The sequence below is a fragment of the Centrocercus urophasianus genome, unplaced genomic scaffold (genome assembly GCF_019232065.1).
Source record: "Centrocercus urophasianus isolate 14NV4802_14NV808 unplaced genomic scaffold, USGS_Curo_1.0 seq_15, whole genome shotgun sequence".
NCBI lineage: Eukaryota > Metazoa > Chordata > Aves > Galliformes > Phasianidae > Centrocercus > Centrocercus urophasianus.
Genome location: NW_024884697.1, coordinates 33,243,953 through 33,256,049, shown reverse-complemented (window position 1 = coordinate 33,256,049; position 12,097 = coordinate 33,243,953). Strand labels below are relative to the sequence as shown.

Sequence of the window (12,097 nt, the reverse complement as noted above, 5' to 3'; positions counted from 1 at the left end):
TGTATTTCTCTAGAAAAACACTTTAATTCAGTTTCTGAATTTTGCTGTTGCTGGGCCCAGGGAAAAGAGGATATATTCTCAAGGCAAAACCCAGGCAAGGCTGAAACTTGATTTCCTCTTCTTACAGGGTGGATGAGGGATCACGAGGGGACAGTTCTTTTCTCTTACTATTTCAGAAAGTCATCACTGTCGTTTCATGGGGAAAGGCTTTCCCATCTCATAAACTTTTTTCATCCCACATGCGGTTACCAAATTAAAATTCTGAAGGGAAGTATGAAGCAGAAGTCTTGTGTTATTCAAGGTACCATGTTTCTATTTTATTTTACCTCATACTCTAATCACTTAAAATAGTAACCACTAGTTAATTATCTAGCTGGACATCTCTCTTTCTGGACATCTATCACTGCTGGGTGTCAGTTTTCTCCTCTTTTCATCAGAAGACGCATCAGCAAATGTGTGTGAGAAATTTTGTGAAAGAAATAAAACACCTATGATATATTTTTTTCTCAAAGCCAACCATGTGCAGGCAGGAGCATGAGGCTAAAGGATTTTCCCCATGCTGTATTCCAGGATGGTACAATCAGGTTTCCTTATTTTCTCAAGCATTTCTAAAAAGTAACTGGAATGTGTAGGATATAATATTTTGATTAGAAAATGCCAAAACAGATGATTTTGAGAATTTCAGAATTTACTCCCCCCTCCAAAATAATAAAAAGATTAACTTATGAAGCCTTTCTCTCTTTATTTCTCTTTCTTTCTTTTGGTGGTAGAGATAAGCGTTAGTCTTTCAGTGTGTTCACAAGAGCTAGTTACCAAGTCATGAAGTCTGATTGCCAAGACATCCTCTTTGCAGATAGATAGCTGTAAAATGAATAATAATATTCAGAAATTATGTAGTGCTGGTATAAAGTGTGTAAAACTTCAGTCACTTAGACCACTTACTGCCCCCCAGCATTGAGAAGATGAACAGAAAGAATTACTTTTACTTATAGGAAAGTTAAGCAAAGAATGAAATGTTATACCAGGTCAGAATGGGCTTTCCAATGCTGGGCTGCCTTCCTTGCTCAGTGGTAATAGAAAGAGATACTGAGTTTTAGAGAAATGAAAGTCTGTCAGAGATCTGGGCTAGTAAGTGTAGTTCCTTTGTAACTACTTAGTCAGCACAGTGAAGATTTCACATAAAATAAAAAATGAAAAACTTCAGTCAGTGGTGACAGTGAAATCTGACATGATTGTGCAAGGAAATAATTGGGTAAGTGATGTAAGGCATTGCCTGAACAAAAGGGTATGAAACCTCTACTTTGCATGAAGAATCAGAAGATTTCCAAGCAGCAAAATGAAAAAATGCTTTGGTTTCATTTCCTATAGCTTTTGGAAGAGATGACAGTCCAGCTGTGACTGCTGAGCTACATACCAGGACCATTCAAATTACGTGGCACAAGACTTTTCAGTACTGTTCTGGCATCTCTTTTACCTAGATAACAGCTAATGCTCAGGTAAAGATTTTGGTATTAGTAGCGAGCGTTCATTCCTATCCAGCATGTGCTCAGTACATACGTACCAACGAAGACAATTGAAGAACTGGATGGTCTTAAGCCATTGTCTCTTAGAAGAGGGGAGATATTTACAGATATTCCATTATGTATGTAATGATACTGATGGCTCAGGAGAGACAATGTAGACCAAATGCCCTAGATTGAGCTTTCCTCCCAACTTTATTGCCATTTTTGACCAACAAGGCATGTATAAGACATGGAGACCTGTTTGGATACATTGTGTGGGAGCAGGAAACAAACCAGCCGGAAGCAAAGCAAGAACTTGAGAGCCCTCACATTCTGATCACCTAATCCAGGTTGTTGCTTAGTTTCAAGGTGATTTGGAGAGGTGATGGCATATGCTAATAGAAAAAAAAGTTATGATAAAAGCCATAAATGTTAACATGGCACAACTTATTCAAATGTAAAAAAATTTTTATATTAGAATACATTTTCTGTCCTGTCACCAGATTATGCATTTACCACAGAATATTCAAATGTTTCTCCAATCATTCAAATGTGCTGATGAATAGAAGTACTGAAATAGGAATATAACTTTGATAGTCAGAAGACTGGTACCTGGAAGTCAAACCTGAACTCAGAAGATAGCATGACAAAACTATATGTAATGAATTTCTTCTTCTTTGATATTGTTTTTCAATTTATTGTCTCAGTTTATGATACAATACTCATGGTGATACTTAGTGGGCAAAGGACCAGACTGAAACTGGAAGATAGTGTTTGTGTTCCTTGATTTGCATTTCCAAGATGCCAAATCCCATCGCTATTTGCTCCCATTTTCTTACCTAGAAAATAAGATATTTGTTTGATTGCAGTCTTCTCTGAAATTCATGAGATCTAGTGATGACATTAGCTATATAAATCCCCAAAACTTCCAACCAGCATCTACAAAATGTGCACTGGAACAATCCCTCCTTTCTGGTATTTCTTATTCCTATTATTCGTAAAAAATTAAATTAACATTCTGTTCAGGAATGGGAGATCAAAGGGAAATGACTCTCCTGCAGACAAAATGCATGTTTGGTATGCTTAACACAGCAGTCTAACCTGATGTGGTGTAAGTAGTTGTCTGCAAAGGAAGGCAGTGTTACTGACTTCAGCTTTCATCTCCTGCAATTATACCTTTTGCCTGGTTGGTTCATTACAGCAATTAATTTCATTCAGTTATGTTGTAATTTGTTTGAGTAAACGGCTCCAAACTATTTATCTTCCTAGCAGCACTGCTTTACACATACATAATTCAACAGAAAGCCATTATTCAAATCAGGACATGTGGCAAAAGAATTTTACTTGATGACCCAGTCCCTCTTGCAGCTGTATGTTTCTGACAGTTTAAAGAGCACCATATGTAACAGGAATCACTTTCCATATGCCTTTGACATTTATTTTCCAACATTTTGCCAAAGAATCTCTCCAGTGTCCAGCTGATATCCTTTGACATGTGTCTCTTGTAAAATTTTCTTAATTTTCCCATTCATACAAACTCATACCCATGTTTAGCAGTGCCACAACATGCATTTTGTCCTTGTTTGGTTTGTAAAACAATCCAGATACTTTCACATCACCGATACAATCAAAAATCATAGAATCACAGAACCCTTAGAGCTTGAAGAGATCTTTTAAGATCATCTGGTCCAACTCTCTTGCAGTGAACAAAGTCATACACAGCTAGATCAGGTTGCTCAGGGCCTGATCCAGCCTGGCCTTGATAGTCTGGTATTGCTATTGTGTTGCACGTGAGTTCACTTTGTATTTCTAGCATGATGACTTTATCTTTGTGCTATGCTTTGTGGAGTCACTGAATAGCCATGATTAGCATTATCACCTCACCTCCATGGCAACACTTCTGGCAGTTAAGTCATTTCTTAAACTGTTTTAATTTTCCAAGTTAAAGCCAATAAGGATATTGTCTAGCATCAATACTTCAAGTGCACTTACAGCCACAACATTAGTGCAGTACTGTCTCTGTTGTGGGATGCATGCCATCTTGGCATGATGAGGTTCCCATGGAGTTTTGTGTGTAGATTTTGGGCCTGTCACTGTTGATGGGATTTGCATCTTCTGTCAGCAAAATGGCAGTTCTCTGTTTGCAGTGGTCATAGCAGCCTAGCCTTACCCTGTACATGAAGATCTTCTTTCAACCTACAGATAAAAAACTATTAATAAAATTAATGGCCATTTCTTGAGGTTGGAGGTGCTATACAGGAAGGGGAAAACTTGTTGTAAGGAACATCTGAAGACTCATCCAGGACTGCGCTGGGGAGCTCAGATCACTCTTGTTCGTAGCCACTTTGAGTCCATTCTGTTTCTCGTGGGCTACAGACATCCTCCGCTGAGGGCTGTGTGAACTGAGCCCACATCTTCCTCCTTCCTAATCCTCTCCCTTTTGCTTTTTTTTCCTATGAGATTCTTTTTCTTGTTCTCATGAGTCTAGTACTCATCCTGCATTCATTTATTACAGTCTGAAATTACTCTGACTTCATCATAAAGCTCTGCACAGTGCGCTTTCTTTTATGTAATGATATTCCTCAAAGCAGAGTTCAGTGCCTACACAAGAACCCCATCTCCAACAACCTTCAACAGATATGTTGCAGGGATCTATATACACTTGGAGATCATCCTGTTTGTCTGCTCCCACTGGGCTTTTTTTGAACAACGTTCTTCTATTTTCATTTTTCCCATATGTAAATGCAAGTTAATACGCAGGTGAGGAACTACAATCATCCATGGCAACACTTCCAGCAATTTAGTCATTTCTTAAACTGTTTTAATTTTCCAAGTTAAAGCCAATAAGGACATCATCTAGCATCAATACTCCAAGTGCACTTACAGCACTTGACACAGATGAGTGCCTTGAGTAGAAAATATCCTGCTTTTGCAGATAGTTGGGATCATAGAGATATTTAATATATCATTGCATCCATGCTAGAACCTCTTTTTCTTTAAGTCCAGTTTGAATTCAGGGGTAAATAATGAGAAAGAGCTAGAATAAACTTCAGAATATGGAAAGAATGAAAGTAGTGTTTCATGAAAGGACAGCACTAAGGAGATTCAAAATTTAAAATGATTCTGATATATTCCACAGTAGTCTCAGTGGTTACTTTAAAAGAATACCAGAAATGAGTTGACTGTTATACTGACCCCTTAACCACATGATATGATTTTTCAGATAGCTTGTAAGAGTGTGCCTGAGCCACAAGGGATACTCCTCAATCAGTATCATAATTTCCCTCTTTTTCCCCACCATGAGTAAAAGAAACTTCAGAAATTGCCACGTAAATTTTACCCTCCGATGAACCACTGAAAAATTTTCCAGGACCATGCTTTAAGAAAGACACTTTCGAGGGATTCCCTCAACCAGCCCATAGCAAAATCTTATCTAACACTATCTTGGCTAAATATACACAGCCTGTGATGACGAAATAAAAAATTTCAAGACCAGGTATAAATACCACTGACAGGCAGATGAAGTTCACTCGTCTACTTTCTTCTAATAGAAGATATAACTATTAGAAGCTGAAGCTCACTGAGCTTATATCTCTCAGAAGTTATCTGAGCACTTGAACTCAGACATCACCAAGAAGATGACTTGCCAGACTTACAACTTGTTTGTTCTGTCTGTCATTATGATCTATTATGGACATACTGCAAGTAGTCTAAATCTTGTTCAACTTCAAGACGATATAGACAAACTGAAAGCTGACTTTGTAAGTATTGCCTTCTACTGCATTTTTCTCCTCCTTCTGCTTCTTGTGCTGTAGATACAAATGCAGTAGTGCTGCAGAGCACTGCTTGTCCTAGACCTCAGTGTGTATCAGTATATAATATAGGGTGATTATAGAATTATTTTTTCTGTTACTTTTTTTTTTTTTTTTTTTTTTTACAATAATACGGTCAGTTTCTTTGGTTTTGTCAGCTTTTGCTCTCTCACTAGTATGATTCAGTTCTTCTTTCAGTTTTTCATACAGTGACTGTTAATGCAGCTATTTGCATTTATTTCAGGGACACTCCACCTTTCACAAGAGAATCTCCCAGCCCTATTTGCTTTTGAATTCATGAAATATTTTATTTCAAGAAATCTTAATACAGTTTATTATGAATGAATCTTGACTCAATTCTATTCAGATGCAATTTACTGCCACTTAAATAACCTCCAGGCATCCTAATTACATGTCTGTGACTATAGTCTGATGTGGAAGTGTTAAGCAATAGTACCTTTTCTCAGACAGAATTCTGATAACTTAATGACTGTAATAGTAATTCACCTGTCTTCAAGTAGGAGGCATTGAAGAAGTCCACTGGTGACTTCAGCTGGGATTAGTCATAGAGATAAGAGATCTACAGTAGCGGCACTTCATCTTAATCTTTCATCTTAATATACCTTTGGTTTTGTTTCTGTTTTTCTTTAATCACATGAAAGTCGCAGCAAGAGTCTGCTCCTATTTCCAGCTCTGATTTTTCAGAATTTTGTGCATGTGAAAATTGAGATTTAGTAGTCAATGAATCACCTCAGAGATGTGGTTTAGTCCTTTATTATTCCAAACTGCCAGGAGACCAGCTGTAAAATTGGCCTTATATCCTAAATTTATCATTAGTACAGATAAGAGACATTGATACTAGAAGATACAGAACTTGGTCTGAGAGATCTTAAGTGCAGATGAGCTTCTGGCAGAGAAATTAAAAACTGCAGTCGGCAGCAGATGCTTGCCACCCTTCAGAGCTGCAGAGTCAGCTTCAGCAAAGTGCTCAGCACCAGCAGCCTATCAGCCTGCGGGGTTACCGTCAGCCTGCAAGCTTTCCCATTACACTCACGGTATTTAAATTACCGAGCAGACGAAAAAGGAAATAGCAGCTGTTGTATATAAAAAGAAAGACAAAACATAGAAAAGGAAATGATTAAGTTTGCCCTTCCTTGGTGGGAGAACTGTACTGTTGTTTCCTAGAGCCTGTCACAGTGTGTGGCTAACACCTGATGGTTAAACTCTGACCCTGCAAGCCTCTTGGTAGCCCACAACTCTTACATATCCCCGTATCTGACTGTGGGCTACTGGGATACTCTCCAGTTTTGCAAATGGTAGTTTATAGTACAGTTTCATAGCTAATTCCTCTTTGTTCCACGTGAGATTGTACTGAGACAGAGTGAATTTGAGCCTGCAGGTGCGACCAAATCTGACAATGCCTAGCCAGCTGCTGGGCTTAGTAAGTTTAATTCTCAGCTGTCAATAACAAAACTGACAGAGAACATTCGGTAAAATATGGTGGTGAATGGCTCTGTTCATAAGCTGTAGCAGAAAATTACATTTAGAAGAAGACTAATGGGGTTCTTGTTACTATATAGTCATCTACTGTGATTTAGTGCTTAGATAATCTCTTTGCAAAGCAGCTCAGAAGCCAAAAGCATTGCAGTAATTACACATTAGTGGTGCAAAAATCATGTGTCTGTGTTTTTTACTGTTCATTTGAATGGAGAACACTATTTGCCTTGCAATAAGTAGTGTTTATATAACAGATGCTTATGTTCTCTGTTGCAGAACTCAAGTCATTCAGACGTAGCTGACGGTGGACCTATTATTGTAGAGAAACTGAGGAACTGGACAGAGGTGAGTCAGAAAACATCTCATGTGCTCTGAAGGGCACTTTTGGTAAAAAAAGCAGCTCCAAGTCTAGTGTAACCAGCCTGGGCGGAGAGAACACAAGCAGAGGCTGCTTCAGTAACTCGGAAATGAGAAAGCAGCTTCCCTTAAAACGCATCCCTTAAAAAAATTCAGTATGCTTTATGCTGCACCATGAACTGATCCTGAGGTACAGCCAAGCTCCAGAGAGGGCTTACAGCATCTTCTTCGTCATGCTGTCACTAGAAGCAGAGAGGACCTTGGATTTTAGTTTCCTTCATTTGCCTTTTGATGGTCACTCACAGATCTTTCTTTTTGACTGCATTCTTCAACAGAGAAATGAAAAAAGGATCATACTGAGCCAAATCGTTTCAATGTACTTGGAAATGCTTGAAAACACTGACAAGTCAAAGCCACACATCAAACACATATCTGAGGAGCTCTATACTCTGAAAAACAACCTTCCTGATGGCGTGAAGAAGGTGAAAGATCTCATGGACCTGGCAAAGCTTCAGGTAAGACTCTTTGTCTGCCTCCAAGGCACTTGTGACCTTGTGTTTTTAGAGTCCTGACGCAAGGCAATGTTGGTTTGGTAACGTACCTGGTAACCCCTGGCCGGCTCCACTTGGGCTGGAAAGTGTGATGTTTCCACTGCATGTGGGAATTGCACTGGGGCTGCTCACCCTGAGCCTTGCCAGAGCCTTGCCAGAACCCACTGGGTTGGGAGGTTGTGTCTGGCTGCAGCACATCTCTGTGAGCTCTGGGTCACCCAGATTGTTGGATGAGTGCTTGTGGTGTGAGTCACCGGCCTCTGCTGATCCCTGTGCTCTGAAGGAGCTGGCTGCTGGTGGGTACCGCAGGCACAACACAAACCACCAATGATAACAGAGTGCCTCCATTGCACAGCATGTGCTTGGTCTGTTACACTGCAAAGTAATAGAGAAGGCAGAAAACAGAAATCTGTGAAAAAGCGGTTCTTAGTTTCAGGAACCAGGCGGTAGAATAACTGAAAGTTTCCAGTTTCTGTTCTATGTCATTAGCAGTTTAGCCTGAAGGATGCAATCCACAAATAAATACAGCTCTTGGTGTGACATTTGTTCTGCCTGTTTCTTGCTCAAAACAGATGAATGACTTGAGAATCCAGCGCAAGGCTGCAAATGAGCTGTTCAGCGTCTTACAGAAGCTGGTGGATCCTCCGAGTTCCAAAAGGAAAAGGAGCCAGTCTCAGAGGAGATGCAATTGCTAATGGCATCTTATGAGCTTTTGTGCTCAACTATTTTAAATTTTACAATGCACAAATTTTATTTTTTGATTTTTTTACTGAGTTTTTGCATTTATTTATTAATATTTAAGTATTCTAAATAATTATTTATATTTAAAAGAAAACAAACAATGAAAGTATTTATACCTCCTACTGCTATGTAAGAAACAATTTTGTCTTAAAATCCTGTCTACCTGTTATATGTTTGTTGACCTGAAAATACTGACTGAGGTGATGTTTACCAAGTTTCTCTGTGGAAATACTGAATTGACGTTGATACTGCACTCAGGAAAACCCATTCATATCTGCTCAGCTCTAAGCATATGTAAATCCAAATCAAGGAAATACACTTGCATTAAGGTGAGAAAATGCTGAAGCACTTTTCTGAACTGGGATCTGGGTGATTTATTGCTGATAATTATTGTTATGCACTGAAGAAACTGAGAGGCCAGGCTACTTGGCAGCTCCAGGAATTGTGACAAACTCTATTGTACTGACTTAACTTCAACTCATTATGAATGTCTCTGTACATTTTTGTATTGAATCATCTAAGTGTGTCTGACATCAATTTATTTATTTGGAAGTAGCAGTTTGGAAGATTTTATCTTAAGGTCTGTATTTTTGTACTTGAGTATTATTTAAAACTTTGGATTTCACGATGAAAGTTTCTTAAAATTTGGATATTAAATAAAGAAAATAAGTAAATAATTAAATTTTCTTGAGCTTTTATTCACCAGAATCTCTGTGAAAAGTAGAATTTCAATTTTGCTTGATGTCGTCACAAAAGACAGCCCTACACAGGTAGATGAAGGCATATTTCAGTTCCTTGTCTCTGCTCAAGGTCTGGGAATGGATTTGAATAGTCCCAGAGGCTTAGGCTTGGGCTTGGAGAGGGGAGTTCATGAGACTTCCCAATTTTCAGGACTCAAGGGTGCTACCAAATAAATGATCTAAGGGCAGACTGATTGAGCTGACTGGGAACAGGGCAGGTTTTCTTTGGGATTCCTGCCAACATGAGACTTTCAATCCACTCCAAACTTTGGCTGAATCTATAAGCTGAAGCAGTAACACATCACTGTGCCCAAAATTCAGTTGCAATAAACCCAATGGGTTTCACTACAATTGCTGAAGCCTTTTCTACTTCCTCAGGTCCAGTTGTCTCCCCTGGTGTAAGACACCTTCATTCATGACCCCATTCTATAGTCATAACAAAGTGATTCAGTAATCCTGAAGACTTGAATTGATTTTGAAGGAAACAGCTGTTCTTGTTTGTAGTCATCACAGCCGTGCATGTGTTTGTGACATGCAAGTGATAGAATGCGTGATAGATTTCTCCAGTTTATGGACTACACATGAGAAACCTCAGTACACATTTAACATAGGCAATGCGTCTTTCTGTGTATGCATCTTTCTGTGTATGTACTGTTACATAAGGTGTTACTGAAAAGGGAGCAGACAACTGTTCTCCAGGGAAGCAAAGCCAGCTGCAGCAGCTTCTGTACAAAGGAACAAGCCGAAGTTTCATTAGGCACTGACAGTGAGACAATGACTCTCCCTGCCCCTCCTGCGTAAATGGATTTTTGGAGTTTACAGCTAGAACTGGTTAGCAGCTCAAAGGGAAATTCCCTGTTTCATTAGACTACAAACTGAAATCTCTATCTCTTTCCACTCCTTTCCAAAGGGTTCCACCAGAAACAACTAAAGGTAGCTTCTATACATCCAACAGAGACAACATTTGCCCATCCATCCTCCCTCAGTTGTCCACACCCATGCAAAACACCATTCCCTGCTCTATGCCATCAGATGTATTCCTGCTGCTACCCCATCAAATCTGGCTCAAACAGCTGGCTATTTTGGGGGCAGGTAGTTGCTCAGGCACATCATGTTGGATCTCCTCCGAACCTTCCCCACCCAGTGTGAGTCTGTAAGACCAGTTCTGCAGGGTGCTTAATATAATGTGCTGAACCAGGTGTTCCCAGTTTTGTTCCATTATTATGATAAATGTGCTAGATGAGAACACCATAAAAATACCACTTCACAAGAGCATCAGTTGTGTACCATACAAATGAGGGGAAACACACATGAAAGCCTGTCAGATCTTCTTTCATATCCAAGGGAGTCCTGGATCTCCTGCACTGTTCCTCATAATATCCAACTAAGGAAAGCGTTTCCAGCTAAACTATAGTCAAGTGCAAAATGGATTTTGATGGTTGCCCTAAATCTTTTCAAAGAGAAAAACAGTGGAAATGCTGGATACTTCTACAGTCAGTACAATTTTATCCAGTGATGCAGCCTGGGAGACCTAACAGATGTGTGTGCACAGGAGAGAGATGGTATCATCTACTCTGTGGTAGTTATAATTAGAAAAGGAAAATAAATGGTTTTTAAAAATGGATTGATTCAGATTGTTTCAGAAAGCCTGTGTATTTGATGCACCACTTCTGCAGTACATTAATTCTGTCCTTGCTTTCTTCTCCTCCACATGGCTCTTCACACTCCTCACTTTGAACCTGATATTCACTCTTCTCACCCCATCTTGGGGCTGTGAGGGACAAGGAGAGCCTCTCTAATCCCTCCAAGTGACTCCTGCATTTAGACATTCACATTTCACTCCACCACTGAATTGTCTCTGTTGCAGGCTGAGCAGTCCTCAGCATGCAGTTATCTCCCAAACAGCAGCCATGCCATCACTTTGTTCCTTTCTATTGATTCTATTGATTGTTTTTGAGATATTTTCCTGTATTCTCTTTGAGATAAGGAACCAGGGCCATACAGCAGGCTGCAGTCATGCTGTGCCATAATGATTTCTGTTTTCTGATGATTCTTTTCTAACAGTTGCTAGTTTTCTATTTGACATTCTTACAAGTACTCAGACAAAACAATTTTTTTACAGAGCTGGCTGCTGAAATCCTAAAATCTTGTTCCTTAAACACACAAGCTTATTCAGCACCTGTCATTGTGTGTATAAAATGAAGATTGCTTTTTCTCGGGTGTATAATTTTGTAATCATCAGCACTAATTTCAATCTGCCAATTCACTGCCTTGTCACTCAGCATTTTAAAGTTCTTTAACAGTTCTCTGCAGCTGGACCTCCTCTTTGCTATCCTGAACACCTCAGTACATCAGCAAACTGATGTACATTCCACAATTCACCCCATTACCCAAATTTCAGATGGCCAAATTAAAAAGCACAGGCCAGGCATGCCTTCTCATGATTAAACTCACTCAACTGCAAAACCCATATGTTGAGCCCCTTGCTTTATTTCTTGTCTTTTAACCAGTTGTGCGCTTATGTGAGGCCTTTGGTTTTACATAACAACTCAGCTTCACTTGCAGCTGTACTGTGAAAGTCAGTGGAGACTCTAGCAGATTCAAGGAGATGATGTTTTGACTCTGCCCTGACTCTAGCTTAACAGTGAGGTGTGACTTCCTCTCATAAACGTCATATGTATTAATTTCTTGTGCACCACATTTATCCACGAGCCCACTCTGTCTTGAAATTGCATGGTATGGATGTCACCTTTACTGGCTTGCAAATTGCTGGGATTCCCCTGAGGCATTTTAGATAACTGATAGCCAATAGGACCACTTTGTGTAGGTACAAACCTTGTGCCTACAGTTTGTAGTTCAGCCGTTTCACTCCAGAATCCCACAGGACTCCTGGGTCA

The 12,097-nt window shown here is 39.5% G+C and overlaps 1 protein-coding gene across 1 annotated transcript; it reads left to right on the top strand.

Moving 5' to 3' along the window:
* Positions 1-5,057: 5,057 nt before the first annotated feature.
* IFNG (interferon gamma) lies at positions 5,058-8,458 on the top strand. Its single transcript, XM_042815978.1, has 4 exons — positions 5,058-5,263; positions 7,088-7,156; positions 7,504-7,683; positions 8,292-8,458. The coding sequence occupies exons 1-4, from the start codon at positions 5,141-5,143 to the stop codon at positions 8,412-8,414; spliced, it is 495 nt and encodes a 164-aa protein (XP_042671912.1). The 5' UTR covers positions 5,058-5,140; the 3' UTR covers positions 8,415-8,458.
* The last annotated feature ends 3,639 nt before the right edge of the window (positions 8,459-12,097 follow it).

Coding starts and splice junctions, on each gene's coding strand:
- IFNG (XM_042815978.1), top strand. CDS start 5,141: ATGACTTGCCAGACTTACAACTTGTTTGTTCTGTCTGTCATTATGATC. Junction 5,264..7,087: donor ACAAACTGAAAGCTGACTTT/GTAAGTATTGCC, acceptor TCTCTGTTGCAG/AACTCAAGTCATTCAGACGT. Junction 7,157..7,503: donor AACTGAGGAACTGGACAGAG/GTGAGTCAGAAA, acceptor ATTCTTCAACAG/AGAAATGAAAAAAGGATCAT.